A 25308-nucleotide genomic window follows, 5' to 3' on the forward strand; every position below is an offset into this window, starting at 1 on the left:
ACGCCCAAATCTCAGCTTCACAAAATCGTGATTAGTTTTTTCCAGTATTTGGGGCATGAAACAAACATTTAAAGGACAATATTTCTGTCGACGGAAAGCTCTCTGCTATTGTTATTCGAACCTAAAACATTATCAGCACTTATTATGAAACATGAGCAAAAGAATTTGTGAAAGGAAAGAGTCTCGTGCAATTACGTAAAAAACTATGTTTATTTCAAAAACGTTCTCGGTTTAATATCTCCACATAATGAATGAGTACCAAAGTATACCCTATACAATAAAAATGTAGCTTTCGTGATTCATAAAGTCCATTCTCTCCTCACACTCGCTGATGGATCCGATGCTTCATGCAGGAGATAAAATGACCTTCCAGTTGAGAGAGCGGCAGCGTGAAGGCTTTGGTAACACGGTTAAATAAAGTTGCAGACATAGCGTAAGATTACAGACAGATAAAAAGCACATATTAAACAACGGTAAGGCTGACCTTCATGTGGCACAAATATTAAAATATATAACAAATATGGCAGCGTCTTCGATAAAAAGATGTTTTACAACTTGCTAAAAATGGGTTTGGATGTTAACCGCATTTAAAACCAACAAACTCTGGGCGATAAAGTGGATCAGAACACTTCTGATCGAGGTGATGGAAGACATCCGGTTATGGTCCAAGTCTGTTTGCTCTCAAGTCCAACATCGCTGCGGATTTATCCGTTATTCAGCCGGTTCCGTTTTGTTCTTCTTATTCAGGATTTTTCTGAGGTTCTCCGGCATCAAGTAGGGCCTCTCTGCACTCCCGTCGTTCCTCTCAAGATCCTCCACTGGAAAACATTCAATAAAAACAACATTGAAGTCAGATTATTGCAGAGAGAAGTGCTAAAAAAAAGAGGCTTGAGCTTAGATTTGATTATTAGAGCAAAAATAACTGATGGCATTTGTGAGGGAACGATCATCCTCCTGTAAATAAATAAAGGGATCTGTACAATATTTATTATTCAGTTTGAAAAGACACCAGGAAGTCTGTGCAGCACTATAATATTGAATTCAGATATGTTTAAAAAAATGTACCTTTACCAAATAGCACATCTAGTGTGATTTCAATAACATTTTCATTCATTTTACAGCCTGACTTTTTATCCAAAGACGAAGGACAAAGTTAATTTAACAGCAGGCAAAGCTTGGATTAATTAATGCAGACCATAACAACAAAAACATGCATCAATTTAAGAGTTTAAATCACTTATTTGGGATTTTTATTCTGAAATATTGTTTATTTAAGCAACTTTGCAGCCAAACACAAACGTACTGAAGGCTTCAACATCTGTCCACGGAAAACAGATAAAGAATAACCTCTTGGCACTTCCAGCGATGTGCATTATGCCTGTTCAACAAACCAATCAAATTGAAGAACAGACAAAAGACTCAGTGCTCAAGTGAGCAGGTAGCCTGAAGAGCATCCCTTTTATTCAGATTAAAACCTGGCTTGGTGTAAACAGATGAAAAGTGCGTTGATAGTGCAGCACAGAAGAAGAAACAGGGCTAATAATGTGCGTCTGATGCATAACTGTAAACTGTTTCCCTTAAACTTCAATAAAAGTGCAAACAGACCGACGCTAACACTGTAAATCAGGCACAAAATGGTGTCAAGTTTCTGTTGGCCAGCAGAGGTGGGAAGTTAGTAAGTACAAATAACTTCTAATCCACTTCATGTACTTAATCCCTTTAGTTGCTAGGCGGATTAGGATTAATGATGGTAAATATAATCTCCCTTAAATCAGACTGTAGTTCACCTGCAGTAAATCCAGCAGCTACCCTGCAGTATACAAAGCCATTCAAACTAGCTGCACCTTTACCAGCTCTGAGAACACTTTAATGATCAATCATTATAAAACATATCAGAGATATTATTCTGAAATGGACCAATCAGACAATGACTACTTTTACTGTCGCTACTCTAAGTACATTTAGAGGAGAGTACTTTCTACTTTCACTGGAGGAACATTTAGAATACTTTCACTGTGACAGAGTATTCCTACACTCTGGTACTTCTACTTTACTCAAGTACAAGATCTGAGTACTTCTACTTTACTCAAGTACAAGACCTGAGTACTTCTACTTTACTCAAGTACAAGATCTGAGTACTTCTACTTTACTCAAGTACAAGACCTGAGTACTTCTACTTTACTCAAGTACAAGATCTGAGTACTTCTACTTTTACTCAAGAACAAGATCTGAGTACTTCTACTTTACTCAAGTACAAGATCTGAGTACTTCTACTTTACTCAAGTACAAGACCTGAGTACTTCTACTTTACTCAAGTACAAGATGTGAGTACTTCTCCTCCTCTGTTGCCCGTGGCAGTGTGATCCTTATTTCCAGAAGTCTTAAACTATAACAACTAAAAAGGCTTCCTCAAAACTCCTCTTCTCTAAACTTCATCTTCCTCTCGAGGCTGTTTCAACACAACGTCTTTATCCTCTTCTTCGCCGTCCTGTTGCCGGGCAGAAGACGGATCCCCGACTTTGTCCTTCAACAGAATCTCCCGGAGCGCCGAGGACATGTAATAAGGCCTCTCGGCTGAACCGTCATTGCGCTCCAGGTCTTCACCTTGTTGTGTGTTCGTGTGTTTGTACGGGTTAAGGGATGGAATAGGAAATTAGAAATGAAAAAAGGTGTTATGGGAAGGGAGGAAGTGGAAGGGAGGTGGTGAATTGTGGGAAAATGTGAAAAAAAGAGGAGACAAAAAGAGACAGAAAGTCAAATAGCAAGCAAAGCACCAACAGGCAGTTCTAGAGAAAACATCAAGCAGCAGATCAACATACTGAGGCCTCAGACCGTTATTGGGAAACAGAAGTGTGGTACACTATAGAGTGGTGCAGGAATGAGTCCGAAAACCAGGAAATGAGTTAGCAATTGCACTTCCCTCGTTTCACTGTTTCTTTTAGATGCCTAAAAATAAGGTCATTGGTTATCACAAGCTGAACAGATGTTCAGGTTTTGTTCTACGACATCGTCGCTAAATACCCATTAAAAAACAGCAGTGTCTAAATGAGACGACTAAACGTCATCACGCCCAACATTAGCCGCCTTTAGCTTAGCTGTGGTGACGTGAAGTCATGTGACCGTGCTGTAGTTCCTTTATAGCCCAACATTAGCCGCTTTTAGCTTAGCGGTGGTGAGGTGAAGTCATGTGACCGTGCTGTAGTTTCTTTATAGCCCAACATTAGCCTCCTTTAGCTTAGCGGTGGTGACGTGAAGTCATGTGACCGTGCTGTAGTTCCTTTATAGCCCAACATTAGCCTCCTTTAGCTTAGCGGTGGTGACGTGAAGTCATGTGACTGTGCTGTAGTTCCTTTATAGCCCAACATTAGCCGCTTTTAGCTTAGCGGTGGTGACGTGAAGTCATGCATTAGCCGCCTTTAGCTTAGCGGTGGTGACGTGAAGTCATGTGACCGTGCTGTAGTTCCTTTATAGCCCAACATTAACCGCCTTTAGCTTAGCGGTGGTGACGTGAAGTCATGTGACCGTGCTGTAGTTCCTTTATAGCCCAACATTAACCGCCTTTAGCTTAGCGGTGGTGACGTGAAGTCATGTGACCATGCTGTAGTTCCTTTATAGCCCAACATTAACCGCCTTTAGCTTAGCGGTGGTGACGTGAAGTCATGTGACCGTGCTGTAGTTCCTTTATAGCCCAACATTAACCGCCTTTAGCTTAGCGGTGGTGACGTGAAGTCATGTGACCGTGCTGTAGTTCCTTTATAGCCCAACATTAGCCTCCTTTAGCTTAGCGGTGGTGACCGTGCTGTAGTTCCTTTATAGCCCAACATTAGCCTCCTTTAGCTTAGCGGTGGTGACGTGAAGTCATGTGACCGTGCTGTAGTTCCTTTATAGCCTAATGTTAGCTTTTTACTTCTAGAGATTACATTTACGCTTCCAAAAAATGTGTAGGTATTATAAACGGTCGTTCACCACAGATTACGTATTTCTGCAATATTTCGAAAGCCAATGGAAAAATCCCATTGGCTTTTTGTTGGGGGAACCCTTGTGATGCTACCTTGCAACCAAAATATCCCTGCACCACTTTATACACCACTCTGTATTCATGCAATTTAGAGTTAGTAACAGCCCAATACCAAAAGAGATATTAAAGAAGTGAAGAAACTTTGGATTTAGCTGAGAATTAAAGGCTGTTTTATGACCTTTAAAGACCTTTCTTCAATGCAACACATCTGCAAGCTGGTTTCCTGTATATGGACATTTCAGAAGTAATGATGTGAAGTACTTACAGAAGCATAGGAACAGAGTGTCCACACACATGGCGTACACGCTGAAGAATCCGTGGGCGATGAGGTAGGAGCCGACCACCACCGTCTGGGAACGAGAAGAACAATTTAATATTAATGAAGCGACACCAAGGATCAGAAACAAAAACAAGGCAGGGTTGTAAACAAAGTTGGGTTATTCCTCAAAGCAAACAGTTCTTCAGAGGTAAATTGAAGAGCAGGACTCACCAGGATGGGAACCCAGTAGTAGTGGAGATGTGGAGCGGTGTTCTCAAAGGCCTCCACTCTCCCAGAGAAGAAGAAGAAGGCAAAGATTCCTGAGAATAAAATAAATAAGACACATTTCTACAACATTCACAAAGCTCTCTGCTGCACACTGATTGGCTGGAAATATTCCAATTAATCTTCTCTCGTCTAAAATGATGTCTAACAAAGATTTGAAGCATGAGTAACTCAGATTAAGACTCACCGACGAGCCCAACAATGAGCAGTTTCCCCAAAAACAAGAGGAAGTCTGTCACTTTGTCCAGCACAGCCACCCTGGAGGATTCAAAGAAATATAAATTATACTCTGTAGATCAAAGACTGACAGTCAAAACCAATCAATCTTTATTAAATCCCCCTCACCTGATCATGTTCCTCATGAGGAGGAAGAAGGCGTCTCTGGCCGAGGTGCAGAAGTTCTTCCCGTAGATCGCCGTCTAGTGGCCGAACACAGTCATTACACACACACACTTCATCAACATCACCAGGGATTATTTTCTACTCCACGCACCATGATGTAGGCGTTCCTGTTGATGAACTTGACGAATTTCTCCAGACACCAGAAGCAGCACTTGAGGCAGCACAGCAGGAACTTGGTGCATTTATTATGAGCTCCTGTGGGAAATAAAATAAAGACATTGAGAGATTTGTCTATTTTCAATTATAGTACAATGTTACGTCCCGCAATACGGACTAGTGTGACCTCATAAACAAATTCAATATGTATATACAGTTAAGGTAGAAGGGAGTAAAGGCTATTAAAAAGAACAAAAAAAGCATGAAAAAATTGGGTCAAATATCTAAAATGACGGGGAAATAACTACAAAAACTTCAAAGCATGAAAATGATGTTATAGTCACAATGTAAGTTGGGTATAGAGGCTGAAATAAAACCCAATACCACAAATAAAAAGAGAAAAGGAATTATTTCTGATCTTTCACTTTGCATTTTTGCTTGTAAAAACCTAATCTATAATGTAAATGGCATTGAATTGATTTGCAAATCTAAATTAACCAGGGCCTCAAGCGGACCCTTCTCCTTATAAGACCATCATTTGGAGTTGGAAAAGCTCTCTGCTATTATTATTCAAACCTAAAAGACACCTTATCAGCCATTATTATGATACATAAGCAAAAAGAATGGGTTACAAGTAAAGACAGTCTCGTGCAATTATGTAAAAAACCAATAAACATCAACAGAAATGTGAACTAAACTCCAGCCGACCTTTGAGCTTGTGGTCCAGATACTCCAGCAGCACTCTGATGATCTGAACGATGGAGAGGATCAGGGAGCCGAACGCCAGAGTTCCTGTGTGATATCTACGACAACAGGCAAGAGACTTTCAAATCAAACTCAACAGCAAGTCGGCCATCTTTGAAGGACAACCTGTCCAACGGCTAATCAAATTACCAACGAACACAAACTAAAGGACTAGGGATAACATTTTAGAGCTAGAGAGTGTCAACATGTTTTTATATTAAATACAGAAACACAAAAAAACTACACAGGGAATGAGATTTATACTTTGAAATATGTTAGCATTCAGTTAGCATAACATTAGCCTTCATGTCCGGATGGTTGTGTATTGTTATGGGCCTCAAAATTTGAAGCTCCTGTGTCCTCCAGTTTGTATATTAGACATGTTCCTCCAAAGATGTAACATTTTAAATGGAGCTAACATCAGTAAGAGTTTATTTGGTGGGTACTTCATCTATTTTGGATGCAAAACAACAGACTAGACAGCTGAGAGACATTGACGGCTGCTGCCAATGCTAAAGACGCTATCCTCCAAAAAGATGGCCGCTTCAAATGCACCCCATTCCCGTTTGAATCTTCCGCCCCTTGCAAACGCACCTGAGCGATCTCCCGAGGGAGGAGAACACGGGGAAGGCGGGCACGTCGTCGGGCTTGTTGAAGGCCCAGTAGTGCGAGGCGAAGGCGCCGGCGAGGGTCATCTGTCCCAGCGCCGTGACGAAGTTGGCGCACCAGAAGAAGAGGAAGACGTTGTAGAACTGCAGGCCGATCAGGTACTTGTGGTAGGCCGTCTCCCCGCCGTAAAAGGCGAACAGGCACTCCGAGTCCGGGCACTGCGCCTTTTCCGGACTGGCCGAGTAGTTCTGAGATACAGGTTATATACTCAGCTTTTAACAAACAGTTTGGAAGTCTACTCTCCATTTAATGTCACGGAAGCATTGAAAACACATTCACAAGAGAATAATTGAGCGTACAATCAGTTTAAAAAAGGTTGATTCAATTCATTTTATCCACAGTTTAAAAATGCATGTTAAATCACAAGACATAACGGAGAAGTGTTGAATGGGAAGCTTTAGAATACGTCCCAAGGATAACGAATTAACTTCTGTGTTGTCTTAACAGTTCAGCATCCCTTAAGATTACCTTTTCAAAACGTTTTTAGGTTGAGCGATTCAATTATACTAGATTTAATTTATAGAGCGCCTTTCATGGGACCCAGGACCGCTTTACATGAGGTGAGGACAGACAAAAAACAAACAAAGCAGGGCAGGTAATAAAGAAAAATGGGTACCGCTTTACAATAAGACTACCCTTTATAATTAGGTTATTAATTAGATTGTAAGCACTTTATTAATCATTAAGAACCAGTTATTAACCAGTTCTAACATAGTTTCCATACAGCAACACAGGCTCACTATTTGGCAAGATGACTAAGCCTTATGTTGGCTACCTAGCTTCCTCCCTCTTCTTCATCATCCAGCATCCAACGGGGGAAGAATCAACTCAGTGAACAACAGATACCAAGGATGCTAGCTGAGAGGCGGAGGAAGCTAAGTAGCCAATAGAAGGCTTAGCAGTACAGATAAATGTGGGCTCACTATTTGGCAAGCAGCCGGTCACAGTGGCCCTGTTTCTCTCTTGTCTTATAAAAGCTAATTAATGATTTATAATTTACCTAATTAATAAATGAATTGGTATGAAGTAGTAGCAGCAGGAGTGGAAGCAGGGGGACTGTGATGGATCAGGGGTCAAAGGCCGAGGTGAACAGGTGAGTTTTTAGTGACGATGACTTGAAGATATGGGGAGGCAGCTTGGCGATTTTTTTTGGGGGTCAGGATTAAAAATGAGCTCCTAACATTAAATCGATAATTAAAAGAGAACTCACCGCTGGTTCACAGGTCTTTCTGGAGTGGTCGCACATCGTCTCGTTGAAGACTTTGTAGATGGGTTCATTAGAAGTAGACAAGAAGCTGAGCAGTTTATTAAGGACAGCTACGGAAGACTTTCAGAATCCACTTCAACACATGGGCTTTTAAACTTCATTTCTGCTTAGTAGGGTTGCACACGCTTAAACGTACAAAACTTTAACTCGCTGAAAAGTTAAGCCTGAATTAAAATGTTCAGACTTTACCATAGACCTGTGCGACATTGTGTCCCCTCTTATAATAATCTGTGTAGCCCAAAAACAATCCTTTGAAGAAACAACAATGTCCTACTTTTCTAGCAGGCTTTTAGTAATCGAGCCCTGGCTTCAAAATAAGTTGTCACTATTTGACATCATAGAAACTAGAACCTCCTCAACATATGACAGTCTTTAGGTATACTGCAAATATTAGTGACAGTTTTAAATATGTTGTAGTTCAGGACACGGGATAGCTATAAAAACGGTAGCTGGCTGAGTGAAAAATGAAGATAAGTTTATACACACAGGTTATTTTAAAGCAGTTTGATTGATGGGACTTTAGAAAGGATACATAGCAGTGACCGCCCAGTAGGCGATGACGATGGCCAGGAGGAGGAAGGTGAAGAGGGGGTAGAAGAGGGAACACATCACATGCCCGATGGTTCTGTAAACAGCATCACAACAAAGACAAAAATCCTCACTGAGTCGAATTCTAATAGCTTTAATCTGTATTTAGCATTAGCCTGATTCTTTAATGCATTACTTTGTTCAGTAAAATGAGTTGTAAGGTAGAAAAATGTGCCATCTTAAGGCTTCTAACAGCTTAAAGGGAGGTCTGACCTGCTGGCTTCTTTGATGAGAGCGATGGCGATGAGGATCCTCTTCCTGAGGAAGATGAGCAGGAGGATGATGATGACCTCCACAATGGCCAGGATGATCACTGAAGGAGAAGAGGGATAGATTACAGTGGTGTAACAGTAACATGTCAGAGTGTTTAAAGGTGTAGACGACGGTGTGTGAGCGTACTGAAGGCCAGCCAGGTCTGTCTGATCTGCAGGTACACGGTGAAGTCTGTCTGGAAGCCGATTTCCTGCAGAGTGACGTTAGCGCCGGCCTCTCCTTTCAGAGCGGCGTACTCCATGTAGCAGTGGAAGATACCTGAGCAGGGATTACATTACATTTAGAAGAAGCTTTTATCTAAAGTAACAATATGTGCAATCCACCATGAACACACACACACACACACATACACGGAGAACAGTGAGAAACCTGCAGGTGCATTAGCTTTAGGTTAGCCATTTAAGTGCGGGTGCATCAGACTTAACGAGGCCCTATAGTGCAACATGCATTGTACCAAGGAAACCATCCTGAATTAGACAGAGCAGAAGGCCTTTGTGTTTTGGCTCTTACCGTAACCTATGACCAGTATCACCATGACGATCATGACCCAGACCATGATCCCGGCCAGGAAGCGCAGCAGGATGATGAAGAGCAGACTGGTGAGCATCGCAATGACTAACCCTCTGCAGAGAGAGAGACAGGCAGTGAGCGGAGGCTTCAGACAGAAGCAGGTTTATGAATGTTTGTGAGCGACTTACATCAGGATCCAGTACCAGGACTTTGTGTAATCCTCAAAGATCTTCATCACCACCTGACGCGCCTCCATCACCACGGTGGCGTTCCTGAGGAGAGAGTCAGGCGGGTTTACTCTCAGTGTTTAATGGTTAAAACAAATTGATGCCGGTTTTTTTTTTTAGTATGGCTGTGTTTTCATCAATAGATGAAGATTCAACTTTATTGTCATTGCACAGAGTACAAGTACTAGGACAACGAAATGCGGTCTCTGCATTTGACCCATCCTAGTGTTAGGAGCAGTGGGCTGCCATTATGTACGGCGCCCGGGGAGCAGTGTAGGTATCCAGTGTCTTGCTCAGGGACACCACGGTGGCACTAGGTCTTTCGGGGACTTGAACTGGTGACTGTTTAAATACTTTTATTTATTAGAATAATTTTACTTTAACTTTTTATTTTTATAGATTTAAAAAATATATATTTCTTATTTAAAATTTCACGTCTTTAACTTATGTTTATATAAATATTTGTATTACTTTTAATTATTTTTAAGTATGTTTATTATTTTTAATGCACAGGTTTCCTTTCGTTTTCCTGTGGGGCTGCAGGTTGGGACAGGCTCTGGATGAGAGTAATGATGATGATGATGATGATGATAACAACTCACTTGACTCCATCGACCAGATCCTTGGCGTCCCTCATTTTCCCGCTGCCGTCGTCAAAGTGAGAGTTGTTTCCCACAGTGATCAGACCTCCCTTCAGGCCCAGAGCGGGGAAACACCTTTGAGTGACTGGAGGAAAGCAAAGGAAAGGGTAAGATAGGCAGTCAAATTAACACCAATACACCACTGTACGTACTATCATACGTATTTAACACATCGTGCACATTCTTACCTTTACTACCTGACTGTATATAAATATTTAGACTCATTTAACTTTAATTCCTTATATCTATATAATTGTTTTTGTTCTTGAATATTATTTTATATATTTTTCTTTATATGTTTATTTAATATTTTAATTCCATTTCATTTTTAATCAGACATTTCAATTCTATTTATATTTTATTTTGAAATGTATTTTTTGCAAAGTCTGACTCTAACTTCTAAAGTATGCTATAAATATTTGTATCATTTTTTTTTTTATTGAAATTAAATCACTTTCACACAAAAAGGATTATAATAAAAAACAACAAGTATGAAATATATTCTATTTCCACTCACAGGGCTTGCTGGGGGTCAGCATGGCCGGACAGAGGCCTTGTTTGAGGATTTCTGGGATTCCCTGAAACACAAAACATTTAAAGCAGATCAGAAGGTGTGTGTGTCTGTGTGTGAGTGTGTGTGTGTGAGTGTGTCTGTGTGTGAGTGTGTGAAGGCATCAGAAAATAACTGTGGCACCAACGTGGCTTCACACTCACCATGGAGTTCGTCGCACCCTCCTTGCAGAACGTCTTGTAGTAGTCGAAGTCCTTCCCGTTGTAGTAGGCTTTCGCTAACGTCATGAACTTATCCGGACATTTCTCCACACACATCTGAGGAGGAGATTTAAGCCAATATAAATTATTTTTTGAGACAAAAAGCAGTTCCTAATTCTGACTTTATACCATCATAAAACTGTAAAACAGCCTCCATATCTTTATTAACCCTTCCACACCATTTTACATTTCCTAAAATAAACTATTTAAATTTGTTTTTGACACACTGTAAAACAATGTGCACAATTTGACTTATTTAAATAAATATTAATATTCCATTTTATGTTTTGAATGCATTATTTTACAACAACGTGTGTTTATATAAAATTAAAATATATTCTTATTTATTTTCTCTCGATTGCAGATCTATTCTCAACAGTTTTACGTTGATATTAATACTTTTATTGTATTTTCTTTTTTAATTGTACATTTTTTAAGTAAATCGTTGTCCTATTTATTGGATTTTTACTTAAGCTAATTATGTCTGTATTTCAATTTTATTGCAAAATGTTACTTTATCTTATTTTTCGTAAAATATTCTATTCTTTTATTGTTTTTTTACATTTTCAATACAAACATTTTATTATATTTGTATTGAAAATTTTTATTATGTTTAATTAAACTTTTTATTGCCGTCTCATTTTAACTTCTTGTGTTTAGATAATTATTTTGACCCAAATGCTGTACTTGGATTTCACATTTTTACTTTAAAAACAGTTGTACAAGAAAAACAAATTCTCCATTTGAAATAAACTATATATATTATCTGTCACAAAACCCAATGACCCGTCCAATAAACAAAGCATTGTGATTCCTAACAGCTGTTCCCTACATCGACACAAATACGTTTCTGCAGGGGGAGGGAGGGGGGGAGGGTTCTCACCTGAGTGGTGGGACACTGGAACTCCAGCAGCACCATGGGGCTGGCACACTTCATGATGTTGAAGTAGAACAGGAAGCGCTTTTTCCTGTTTAAGAAGAACACACACACCCATATGTTAATAAATGATCAGAGGAAAGACATGGATATAAAAAAAGCTGTGACACTATAGCACTTACTAAATCACAACATATAAAACACTTGGCAAAGGAACCAAAGCCACACTTCTACAGTAGGTGTCTCCAGGAGCACATTATCGTGATGACACACAAGGTGGAAAACAACACCAGCCCCACACACACACACACACACACACACACACACACACAGATTCAGTAATTATGATCTATATTTGGAAAGCGACTCACTCCAGTGGGGTGCCCGCCTGCCCGCAGAACTGCCCTCGACTGTCAGTGGGGTAAATCACCTTCCTGGGGTCGCCCTGGGACCAGGCTGGAAGCACAAACCAAGAAGGTTACGATAAAGTTTGAGTGCATTTAAAGTAGTTTCATCACATTGTGAGGTGGTTTCCTTACCCAGTACTCCCACTGCAAAGTAACCCAGTATGGCGATAACGAAGAGGATGCAGCACACGATGTCTGTGCAGCTCCTGGGGAGGAGAGGGCAGAGTTCAAAGGGTTAAAGGGTTCAAATAAACTCTTTACACACAGTGATAACCAGATCTCTAGCTCACCTGTTTTGGATCGGGCCTTTGAACGAGGAGTCATACTTCCTTGGCTCGCCTAAAAAGAAGAAAGAAGAAGCGAAAGTTTAATTTATAGGATTGAGACTTTTTCTGTTGGTCGACCCGGAAGTTAACATCGCAAGGGTTCTCTCGATAAAAACTCTATGGGATTTTTCCATTGGATTTTGAAATATCTCAGGAAATAATCTCTGTGGCAAATGATGATGAACTTTGTTCCGCAGGATAATCTCCACACATTGACTTGAATTTTGAAGCAGAAAGCTAACGTTGGGCTATAAAGGAACTACAGCACGGTCACATGCCCTCACGTCACCCCCGCTAAGCTAAATGCGGCTAATGTTGGGCTATAAAGGAACTACAGCACGGTCACATGCCCTCACGTCACCCCCGCTAAGCTAAATGCGACTAATGTTGGGCTATAAAGGAACTACAACACGGTCACATGACTTCACGTCACCACCGCTAAGCTAAAGGCGGCTAACGTTGGGCTATAAAGGAACTACAGCACGGTCACATGACTTCACGTCACCACCGCTAAGCTAAAGGAGGCTAATGTTGGGCTATAAAGGAACTACAGCACGGTTACATGACTTCACGTCACCACCGCTAAGCTAAAGGCAGCTAATGTTGGGCTATAAAGGAACTACAGCACGGTCACATGACTTCACGTCACCACCGCTAAGCTAAAGGCGGCTAATGTTGGGCTATAAAGGAACTACAGCACGGTCACATGACTTCACGTCACCACCGCTAAGCTAAAGGCGGCTAATGTTGGGCTATAAAGGAACTACAGCACGGTCACATGACTTCACGTCACCACCGCTAAGCTAAAGGCGGCTAACGTTGGGCTATAAAGAAACTACAGCACGTCACATGACTTCACGTCACCACCGCTAAGCTAAAGGTGGCTAATGTTGGCCGTGATGTCGTCTCATTAAGACTCGTTAGCAACCGCCATTTTCAAATTTACCAGTGGGGTATTTCCTTACGTATTTTATGTCGTAGAACAAAAAGGTGTAAATGTCTTCAGCTTGTTTTAACCACATCTTATTTCAGGATAACAACCAGTAAACAAATCACATTCACTTTCAAACAAAAGTAGTAAATTGCTGACTCATTTCCTGGTTTTAGGACTCATTCCTGCACCACACCATTGACAGCATAGCTTGGTGAGAGATCTACAACCCTACGTGAAATATAAAATGTTAAACAGGGATCTTATTAAGAGGTTGAGAAAAAGTAAGCCCACCCCTCCTCCCATTCTTCTGTCAGATGGTTTTCCCTGAAGGCAGACACGCCTGGCAACAAATTCCTCGCTGGTGACTAAACAGAAGAAACCCATGACGAAGAAGAAGCAAACACCACTGCTGCAGCCACTAGAGGCAGCATTAAGCATGGAGCGCAATGTTTTGACAAGGCGTTATTTGATGTTGATACAAGACCTATAATGCCAAGACCGACACATTTGAAACCATGCACTCCTTTTCTTTCATAGGGTAAAGAGTGAAGTCAAAGCAGCTCCATTTACTGAATAAATCAGAATAAGATGGCATCACTTTTGATTTAAAACATAGTGTTAAACCTCCTCTAAGCTGTTTATTATTACATAAGATTTACCTAATTTTTCCAAAATGGGAGATATGGAATATGGGGAAAGTCTTGGCAGACATCTACACTCTGGTTGGGATAATAAGACTGACCTGGATTTAAATTTGAGTTTCTTGCTGAAAGTAACTGGCGTTTCGTACATTTTTTTATTGGATTAAAGATTGGTGCAGGAATTAGTCCCAAAACCCGGTAATGAGTCAGCACTTTTTGTTACCTCGTCTCAAAGTCAATGGTTTTGAGAATTTGTTATTAACATTCCTCAAATAAGTTTTGGTGTTTAACACAACCTGGAGAGATTTTAGTTTTACGACATAAAATAATCTGTAAATGAGACGACTAAACGTCATCACACCCAACATTAGCCGCCTTTAGCTTAGCGGTGGAGACGTGAAGTCATGTGACCGTGCTGTAGTTCCTTTATAGCCCAACATTAGCCGCCTTTAGCTTAGCGGTGGTGACGTGAAGTCATGTGACCGTGCTGTAGTTCCTTTATAGCCCAACATTAGCCGCCTTTAGCTTAGCGGTGGTGACGTGAAGTCATGTGACCGTGCTGTAGTTCCTTTATAGCCCAACATTAGCCGCCTTTAGCTTAGCGGTGGTGACGTGAAGTCATGTGACCGTGCTGTAGTTCCTTTATAACCCAACATTAGCCTCCTTTAGCTTAGCGGTGGTGACGTGAAGTCATGTGACCGTGCTGTAGTTCCTTTATAGCCCAACATTAGCCGCCTTTAGCTTAGTGGTGGTGACGTGAAGTCATGTGACCGTGCTGTAGTTCCTTTATAGCCCAACATTAGCCGCCTTTAGCTTAGCGGTGGTGACGTGAAGTCATGTGACCATGCTGTAGTTCCTTTATAGCCCAACATTAGCCGCCTTTAGCTTAGCGGTGGTGATGTGAAGTCATGTGACCGTGCTGTAGTTCCGTTATAGCCTTACATTGCGTTTTACTTTACATTTGGCATTAATAGGTGAAGATTACCCTGTTATTTTCTGCATTAGTCCAAAATCTAATGGAACATCTCATTCGATTTTTCGGAGGTAGCAATTGTGATGCTAACTTCCAGGTTAGCCTAAAGAAAAACATCCCTGCAGCTGTCTGTTGCAGGCTCAGGCCTTTAGTTAAGTTTGCAGCATGTTATCTGAGGTCAGCATGTCAGAAGCATCCATTATCTAAGCAAATTCATCATGGGGCTCTGAAGCTAATTCCTCAGGGAACATTAACTCCACTTCAGTAAAAGCAACATTACTTAAGAGTAAACAAAATGCAATTACTAAAAGATCACAAACACAAAACATAATGGTTTTATATCCAAAAGAACATTATTTTGACCTTGTTAGGGCTTAACATCTCTCCACCATACCAACGGATGTATATTTAAACACACAGCTTTAGATCATGCGTCTAGACAGTGGGTAATTTTTTTTCTTTGACCTCTTTGCATCTGAATAATGCATCCAGTTGGGAGGATAATGCTACCGAAAGCATTTACCACACGAGCTCTTACAGAAGTCACAACTTCCTGTTGGAGAGAGCGTGGGAGCTGCCTTCATGGGCATGGTGTGAGAACAACAGTATTGCCACTCTGAAGTGTTATTTTTTTATCATTCAGACACAAATGTAACCGTTTCGCCTTTAGGAATTACCATTAATTCATGTAGAGAAGTCTAGTTGATTGGATTTAATAAAAGAGAGGCCTTGATAACTTCATTAAGTAGCTGTAGGACATTATTGAATGAAATAAGCGTGTCATTTTTAGGACAAAAGCTACTCTTTTCAATGGTTACCCACACTTTGCACGGTCATATTTGCACAATTGATAATCTAAAAAGCTCCCTGCCTTCACACACCTGTATAATCAGCAGTAGGTTTCACAGTAACACACACTCACACACACCCTGTCCTTACCCACAATGTTTACATGCTGATACTGCCGCTCCAGTTTCACTCAACACAACTTTAAGAGATTTGTTTTAAGAGAAAACCTTACAGATATTCCTCCAGTCAGTCTAATAGATACAGAGTGAATACAGAATGAGAAACACTCAGTAAAGAAAGACACACGTTACCATGTTTTCCATAAAACTCTCCTTCCTCAGGCATGTTGGAAATCCTCTCTGGGTAGAATGTACTGAAGATGCCTTTTTTTTTTACTCTTTCCACCGCTTCCTAACCTGGGTCCCTTGTTCCTCGCTGTGTGAATGAGGGAAACTGGAGTACTGTGGAGAAACCAGTCCAACCTGTCCCCTGAATAGCAGCAAGCAGCAGATCCACCTCAGACTACTTCCCGCTGTGTTTATCCTGAAACAACTGCCTCTCTCCAATCTGTGCCCCACCTGTGCATCTCCCTTTCTGTCTCCTCCCACTTCCAAAATACCTTTCTGGGTGTCGGGTTTTTCTCTGTTTCTGCCTCAAAATGAACAGGAAGGCTGCGAGTGCAAGAGAGGAGGCGTGGACATGTGAGGGTGAGGGTGGGGGAGGTTTGTTGTGTGTATACGAGGAGAAGAAGTAAAGAGAAGTTGCTCAGATGTTATCAAAACCATGTGTTAATGAGCTGGGTTCCTGCTGCTCTGTTGCCCCCAGTGGGGTTTTATGGAGCTTCAGTGAAAAACCGCATGATTAAACTCAGGTGTGGACGATTGGGGCAGAACAAACACAGCCTGGGCCGTCAGTCATAAACTCAAGAATCTTTATTTTTTTGTACAACAATTGCCTTTAAACTTGTGGTGAAACTGTATGAAGCTTTGGGGTTTTTGGTATTTATGCAGATATTTTTTATAAGCTTTGGGTTTCAAATGGAGCACACACAGCGACACCTGCTGGTTTCTAGAATGTATAAAATATGGGCGACAACAAATGGTGTTATTCAATCCTCTGCTTCAGTAAAAGGTCTATATAACACTCACAAAATACTCTGTTACAATTAAAAGTCCTGCATCAGAAATGTTTGTTCAAAGAAGGGAGTATAATCAGCAAAGGTCATAGTAAATGTTCTTAATGCATAAATATAGAAGAAATCCCCCAAAAATCTAATTGTTCAAAATAAATATAAAAGATCTAAATTGAAATAAGTAAGTATAATAAGCTACATGTAATTTAAGTATAAAACATAAATATACCCAAAGCAAAAAATCTAAATAACATTATTCAAAATGAGATGCCAATTAAAAATGATTATAATTGGATAATTGATTAATGCACTGTTTCTATTAAATTATAATATTATATTGGGTAGTTTAATTATATCAACCTATCATATTTTATTTATTTATTACATTTTGTTTTCTCACATCATAAAATCTTACATTTTAAAGAAACTTAAGCTGGAAAATAAATGCTGAAGTAAAAAGTGCAATATGTCCCTTATCTGAATTACAGTATAGAGGAGTGTGAAGCGTTTCCTCCCACCTTTGGGACATGGCAGAACTGCACTGGGGCTGATGAGATACAACACAGATCCTGGCTGCACAATTCATCATATGTTTGGACTCCGGCAATATCCAAATTGCAGGAAGCAGAAAGATATGTGTTGAGAATACCATTTTGAATGAAGTATTGTGGAGCTGCAAAGATATCCAGCTACAGAAAATATTCTGCAGGATTAAAGTTTGATACAGATCCTCTTTTTAAAAAAATCACATCATGATCATTCTTCATCATTAAAGACATATTTTGTTTAGTAATAAGGAAGATGTGTTTCGTAAATGATCAATCCATCCAATATTGTGACTTATTAACAATTTGTAATTAGTATTTCTTTTCCAAATCTTGCCGGCCTAAAATAATTGAAAGATATCTCAAAATAAATACATTAAAAATACCTAACTTGAAAAAGTGTAATAAGCAAAAGTTTGTAAAAGTATTCAAGGCAGAGAAGAAGAGGAAATGAATAAAGGTCCAGCAGTGGCTCAGTAAGTAGGGGCTTGGACTGGGAATCGTAGGGTCGCCGGTTCAAGTCCCCGAACAGACTTGGAATATGGAAAGTGGACTGCTACTTGGAGAGGTCCCAGTTCACCTCCTAGGCCCTGCTGTGGTGCCCTTGAGCAAGGCACCTGACATCTCCAATCCCCCCTCCCCATTGCTCCCCGGGCACAATAGCTGCCCACTGCTCCTAGTACTAGGATGGGTTAAATGCAGAGGACCAATTTCACTGTGTGTGCTCTGCTGTGTATGTGACTAATAAAGAGGGTTTCATCCTCCGATTCTATCTAAAGATTATTAGAAAATAAATTCTTGAAGGTTTAGTTCCTCTTTTTTTTACACACTCTGCTTTAAACCACAAAGGAAACGAGAGGATGTTTCATTTGTTCATCATTTCTAACAAACAGTCCACAGATGTTTTCAACAGATCCTGGGACTCAGATACTCTCATTTCAGCTGAAGTTACTCAGACTTTCCATCCACTGCTCTTATGGTGCACGGGGATTCCGAAAAAGAGTCAGCCTCGTTGAATTTCCACACAAAAAAACAACAACATTCTCATCGAGTGACTCTTCAACAGAGCTCGGTGGTTTCTGGGGAATTTGATTTCTTGGACGACGACACCACACAACAACAGCTCTTTCTTCCATCTGTTGTCCTTTCACTGTTTAGCAACATGCATCATGTAGCCTGATCCTTAGCTTAGCATAAAGCTAGTTTGGACAGTGCGATGTGGTGAACCACCCCTCAGGCTTAAATGAATTATTGCTAATCCTTTTTTCTTTGGTGGCTTTGAGCAACCGTAGCAATCTTTTAAAAGCTCTCAGAGGGATCTAATCTAATTCCAACGAGCCACCGCCGTGCAGCCAGACAACCCTTTAGCATCCACTCAAATCAATAAAAAAATACTAATAACATTTACCACATGTGTAAGAGCTGTGATGTGATTATGAAATGCCAAACTGGCTTCCTTAACTTTAACATACACAGATTTAAAGAGGAACAATCCGTCTTTGTATTGTGTTTTTGAATATAAGTACAGTATTCATGTAAATATGACTTCCTTTGATCACAGACACTTGATTTCATCACATGTTATGGTGTGTGTAAGAGATATGTTTCAGCAGAAATGAAATTGAAAGTGGAACCTTGATCTCTTGCATTGTTTCCTTTTCCTGTATTTTGGGCAAGGAGTTCCTGTTTTATTGTCCTGCCGCCATCCTTCATATCCTTAATAGCTGCAGTAAGAATTATTCATTGAAAGACACTTTGACATGTCATGGAAAGGAAAGGATATGTTTAAATAAGAGAGGCTGAATCCCATTTCCTTAGTTTCAGGATTCAATCCAGCTGTTTTCCCTACAAAATAGGCATTAAAGCACAAATGAAGAGTATTCACTGTTTCCAAAGAGCTTTTCATTGTGAAATGCCCCAAAACTTACTGATTTTATTCAATAACATTAAATGGTACCTATATTATCTCATCTGACACTGACATACACCCATCTCTGCTCTGGTATTGTTAATTTAAACTAACAATCTTTGTTTTCTATGTGGAACAAATCTGCTCAAATTATCAACGTTTTAATCAGGATTTAAAATCCAGTCCAGGAGTGGCTCAGTGTCCAGCAGTGGCTCAGTCAGTAGGGGCTTGGACTGGGAATCGTAGGGTCGCCGGTTCAAGTCCCCGAACAGACTTGAAATATGGAAAGTGGACTGCTACTTGGAGAGGTCCCAGTTCACCTCCTAGGCCCTGCTGTGGAGCCCTTGAGCAAGGCACTGGACATCTCCAATCCCCCCCCTCCCCATTGCTCCCCGGGCGCTGCACGATAGCTGCCCACTGCTCCTAGTACTAGGATGGGTTAAATGCAGAGGACCAATTTCACTGTGTGTGCTCTGCTGTGTGCATGTATGTGACTAATAAAGAGGGTTTCATCCTCCGATTCTATTTACCAGGAGACATTGAGACCAGCTTTTGTAATCCTGCATTACAGACAACTCAGAAGTCACATTTTTTACCTCTTACTAGAAACAATACGATGAAGCGTGACAGAATATGTGATTATTTTAGTTGTAAACCACATAATGCAATAGAATGATGGAAGTGCACACTAAAAAGTATTTGTATTTGTCAAATTAATGCAACAAGTTCATTTAGCCTGTATTTATTAAAACATAAATACTTTAATATAGTAAAAGGTTGCTATGATGGCAAAATGAATCCCGATTACCCTCAAGTTATGAGGGTACACCTCTGAGAGTTCAGCTGGGTCTTGCCAAGGAAAAGTTTGTCGTCGTCAGCCATGTTTTGGTTAACGGGAACGTGAATGTTATTGGCTAGTCATGGTTACAAATCTCTGAATGTGAGCTGCTGTGCATGAACGTTATTTGGAAAAATGTTTAAAACACCAATATTTAATCTGGAGGTTGCACTGCTGAGAGGTCAGCTGTGCAGATGTTTACCAAACACCCATTTCGATGTCACTGTCGGCCATGTTTGTTGTTTACGTCTTGCACTGTGGTGGCTGCAAGTTAGGAATTTAAATTGGGAAAATGTCGACCTCTGAGTCGTCTGGAAGGCAGCATTATAGCAGTGTGTGTAGAGTTAACACATCGTCTGTAAACAAGATCTGTTAAACCTTTATGGTAATCACGAACTGGCCTGGGTGAGATACGTTTGAATTTGTAGTTGCTTTTGCCTGCCAACAATCTGTACATGTTTTGCTTCCTAAGAACTGAATGAAGCTAAAGTAAAGGTCAAATAAAAAGCCAAGAAAGAAACAAGTTAACTTCACTGTTCTTCATCATATTATCTATATCTTAAATGACAACGTTATCAAACCCAGACGGTACAGCAGGCGGACTTTGATACCAGCTAAAGGTTACAGCTGCGGGCCTCCCTGCACTACTCCCACATCTCTGTCATTACAGTTTTAGGGTGTGGAGTTTAGGTCTGAGTTCAGATCTATTTCTGGCGTTAAAAAGGAAGTAACTCTGTAATCAAACGGTATATACCCAGGGTAAAATGTCCCAGCCCCTTTGAGAAATCTGTCTCGTAACATCCTGAAGTCAAGCCATGAAAAAATGCCTTTTTGTTTTTAGAAAAGTTGACCTTTGGATGACCAATATTTCCAGTCTTTGGCTCGGCTCTGGCGCTGGGAACCATCTCTAATAACAAGATCAGTGGTAAAAATGCACAAGTTGTATAATGTCTCCAGCTTTTGTTCACCCCAGAGCTTATTCCATGTACACTTTCAGCCCTATCTTGGCCAGGAATCATACAAAGACTGCAAAAACCATTGATGAGATGAAGGAACTTGTCATCCTAAACTACTTTCCTGGGTTTTGTGACTCATTCTTGCTCCACTGTATTGGTTATCTTTTAAATTGAGACATCTCTCTCTATCACATACTACATCCAAATATAAGACAGGAAGTGTTTACACCCTGCTGACAAACAGGAATCTGTGTGAAAGGACTGCTCCCATCTCGACTGAGTTCATAACCTCTTATGTCCTTCTGTTCTTACATCTGGTCGAGTTATTTCTGCAACTCAGAAACTGCGAAAAAGTGATACGGTGACTCAAGTCATACATGTAGGCTGTGTGAGTGAGACAGAATGAGACTGTTTACCGACACAAGTTTGGGGAAAACATTTCTAGACTAAATATTCTCAGCTGTGTTTCGACAACCACTCAACACTAAGATAGAAGCTTTTACGTCCTCTTTTATCCTGGGGGGGGAAAAAATCATAGGTCTTTTCTTGAACTTGTAATCCCCCGAAAAAGCGGACGCCTAAATCCAAAAAGTGGTGTCTAAATTTGCCTTCAAAACAAATGCATTAACATCTTAAATAATGGCGCTAAAAAATGATCTGTTTACTTAACCCCAAGCCGATTAGATATTGCACTATGAAAAAGCTCCGACCTGCACAGTTCTGCTTTCCTGTTAAAACAGAGTCATTCCTTTCGTACTGGTGAAGAAAGTGGGCGATAAATGCATCTCACTGGGGTGGTTTTCTTTCACATCCTTATCAGTCAACATTTGTTTCACTGTCTCTTGCAAAGCACATTTTCCCAGACTTAAATCCCTGTCCTCACGTAGCTGTGAACATGCCGTAGTGTTTAATTTGTAAGCTGGCAGAACAACGAGACATTGAGCTGAGTCACATGCTCCGGTTTACATTGTTAGGGGATGGTTAAGCATGTTTAAGTGGAAGATGAAATGCTGTAGCATACAATGTCTCTCCTGGGACATGTCTCCATGCTTTAATGTTCAGAAAGCTCTTTATGTTTCTCATACTGCCTGTGCTGCAGCTCCTCTTTTCACCCTCTGTCTGAAACCAGAGCCCAGTCTGCTCCGATTGGTTAGCTGGGCCGGCTCTGTTGTGATTGGTCAACAGCTTAGAGATGTCTCGCCCCTTTAGCCTATCACGTACAATGTGTTGGAGCGCTAGCCAATAGAAGCGCAAATGTTACCTAGTGATGTCATTATGTTACATAAGTAAACAAAGGATTCCAATGGAGGCGTTTCAGGAAAGGGAAAACCCCCAAAAAGCATAATAGGGCCTCTTTTAAATAACATAAAGGCTTTCAAAATGCAGCCACGTCGAAGTATAAAGTAGAATAAAAGGATGATACTCAGGAAAAGTACCTTAAACGTGTACTTAAATACTGTACTTGAGTAAATGTACTTTAGGATAATACACTACTGGTGAAAACAGAAGAAGAAAATCTGTAGCTGAGACAAGCTTTTACAAACATGGAAAGAGAGGCTGGAGAGGACTCAGGTTTCTAACCACTCTCCTAAAAATGGCTTATAATTACATCTAATCTGCAGCAGGGCCAGGCCGCTCCAGATCCTGTCATTGAGGTTTCTCTTTATGCCTCAGTCTGAAATTACTCCAGCATGGGCAGCTATATCGGATATGTTCTGAAACACCGTGTTCAGGACATTATCCTCGTCCCCTTTTATAACTGCTTTTCCTCCAGATGAACATTGATGTGTGTTCAGCTTTAAAAGGTTTCTCGAGGCTGGTGTCTGAAACCACAGTCATTACAAAATGGATTTACGGGCAATTACTGAATCCAAAACTAATAAGGAGGCCCTATTCGGATTTTTGGGGTTTCCCTTTCCTGTAGTGTGTTGTATTGGTTTCGGTGCATGTAAATGGTCTGCAAAGACTAAAATCCCTGTGTTCCCTCCAGAGGGGACACTTGCACTTCTACTGGCTAGCGCTAAAGAAAAGTGTACGTGATAGGCTAAGGGGCGGGACATCTCTAAGCGGTTGACCAATCACAACAGAGCCCTAACCAATCAGAGCAGACTGGGCTCTGGTTTCAGACGGAGGGTGAAAAGAGGCAGGCAGTATGAGAGAAATAAAGAGCTTTCTGAACATTAAAGCATGGAGACATGTCCCAGGAGAGACACTACATGTGTTCCACTACAGATGTATTGATATTGGATTGTTTGTGGCCCTAAGTGGGCATAATATTGATCATATGACACTAAGTAGAAAGACTGTAGACATGAAGTGACAAACAGAGACCCTCGCCACATGTTGAGGTATTTTCTAATAAGCTCTATGTATAGCTGGGCGTCTGCTGCCATACCAGCCTGAGGAATGTGGCAGCAACTGGACTAGGCCAATGGGACACCCTGACAATACACTGTACCACTCACATAAAAACAGGGCTATATGTTGAAAAAACAAACGGATAAATGTTGTATGCATACATAATATCTGCAGCTACTCAACTTAAAGTGACATGTAGTGGAGTAGAAGCATAAAGTAGCATTACATTAAGTCAAAGTAACTCAGAACCGTACAGTGGTGAAATCTAACTGAGTACATTTACTCAGGTAATGTACTTAAGTATCATTGTGTGCTGCTTCACTTGAGTATTTCCATTTTGTACAACATTTGTTGTTACTTTTAACATAAATACGTGTGTTTATATGATATATACTTACTAATTTACTCAGTACTTTTCCAAAATGTGCTCCATATGGACGAATTACAATATTAAAACAATGCATTTGCTAATGATAAACACAGAACTATATGATATTCTATAATAACACAACTAGTTTCGGTTTCTTTATAGGATCTGATACCTTGTTCTACCACTGGACTCGTACAGTACTTGGGTACATGTACTACATTAGATTATTCCACTGTTTAAGTTCACAAGATAAAGTCGTGCCAGCTAAGTGGGACAATAAAAAGTGGACATTTCTAAACACATCTAAAAGTAAACACGGAAACATGGATAGAACTACTTTCCCCGTTAGTATTCCTGCGCCAAAACAGAACCTTGTTTACAGTTCAAGTCTCTGAGTGGCAATGTGAAGTGAAGCATGCCCGAGTTGTAGACTTTACATTTTAAATAATTACCATATGTCGGTTTCTCCTCCAGTTCCATGACTCCGGAGTGTTTCTTCGGGGCAAAAAAGGAGCTTAAAGAGGTTGACTAACTACAGCATATTTCCAGTTTTGAGGAGGTCTTCGTGAGGCGCTTCTTCCAGTTTGAACAGTTAGAAGAAGTCCGCTTCAAGATCTTCACGGTGCTGCTAACATTTAAAGGGGAATTCCTTGAGCAGAGTGAGGACCAATGAGAACGCAGGAAGGCTGGATCGACAAGCCCATGAGCCAATCAATCCGTGAGCGGAGGCGGGAGTTGGTATTCCCACCGTTCACTGGCATGGGCAGAAATGTCCAAAGAGCTGCTTTTTAACCAACTGTATTTAAGTACAATAAACCATCTTATGCTACTTTCTACTACATTTTGACATCCCATATTATACTTTTTACTTCATTTCAGGTATTTGACGGCTTTAGTTGCCTCACAGGTTCAGATTATAAGCTAATACCAAATATAAATCAACTTATAAAAGAACATATTGACATATAATTATACATGAAATATCCATCAGCACTAGATAAACTAAATACACATTTACTTGCTGTGTGAGCACTTTAACGCATCAATAACTAAATCCAGAAAACTATGATATATGATTCTGAAATGGGCCCTAACGAGTTCTATAACATTACTTTTGGTACTTTAATTATTTTTTGATGGCAATACATTTGCATTTGTAATTGATTTGAAATGCAGCACTTGTAAAAGAGTATTTTTTTACAATTTAGCGTTGCATATATCTTTCTAAATATTCACATGTTTGTATTAAATATAACAAGGTCTGCACACTGTAACATGTGTTTGTCAATTATGAACATGTGTCTTCATCAGCAGAGAGTGCAGAAAATCAATGGTATGGCCCTGGTGAATCCAAGACAACATTAAATATATAAAGCAAAAATATTCATAATTCAATTTACAGACCCAACACTGCACCGCAGGACGAGAAGAGGTGAGCTCAAACTGCATGAGAGTTCCCCTTTCACGCGACAGAGCGCTCTGTAGCTGCACAGATGGAGCTAA

General features: G+C 40.4%; 1 protein-coding gene across 4 annotated transcripts; it reads right to left on the bottom strand.

The window, feature by feature from the left end:
- Positions 1–191: 191 nt before the first annotated feature.
- Positions 192–24491, bottom strand: LOC134877693 (choline transporter-like protein 2). Of its 4 annotated transcripts, XR_010167610.1 has the most exons (23): positions 16009–16337; positions 12325–12373; positions 12167–12240; positions 11999–12083; positions 11634–11718; positions 10694–10807; positions 10497–10557; positions 9941–10064; positions 9300–9383; positions 9112–9224; positions 8728–8859; positions 8542–8641; positions 8273–8365; positions 7684–7768; positions 6399–6661; positions 5769–5863; positions 5056–5159; positions 4908–4981; positions 4750–4820; positions 4509–4597; positions 4284–4368; positions 2293–2604; positions 1427–2099 (listed from the first exon to the last, which is right to left on the bottom strand). XR_010167610.1 is itself a non-coding variant. In XM_063903286.1 (22 exons), the coding sequence occupies exons 1-22, from the start codon at positions 16040–16042 to the stop codon at positions 712–714; spliced, it is 2121 nt and encodes a 706-aa protein (XP_063759356.1). In that variant the 5' UTR covers positions 16043–16315; the 3' UTR covers positions 192–711. The 4 variants fall into 4 exon arrangements, 3 of the variants coding, with proteins under 3 accessions (XP_063759356.1, XP_063759355.1, XP_063759354.1); XM_063903286.1 differs by lacking the exons at positions 1427–2099; positions 2293–2604 and adding an exon at positions 192–818 and having other exon boundaries at positions 16009–16315; XM_063903285.1 differs by lacking the exon at positions 16009–16337 and adding an exon at positions 24258–24491 and having other exon boundaries at positions 1427–2604.
- Between the last annotated feature and the right edge of the window lie 817 nt (positions 24492–25308).

The sequence above is a fragment of the Eleginops maclovinus genome, chromosome 16, assembly GCF_036324505.1.
Source record: "Eleginops maclovinus isolate JMC-PN-2008 ecotype Puerto Natales chromosome 16, JC_Emac_rtc_rv5, whole genome shotgun sequence".
NCBI lineage: Eukaryota > Metazoa > Chordata > Actinopteri > Perciformes > Eleginopidae > Eleginops > Eleginops maclovinus.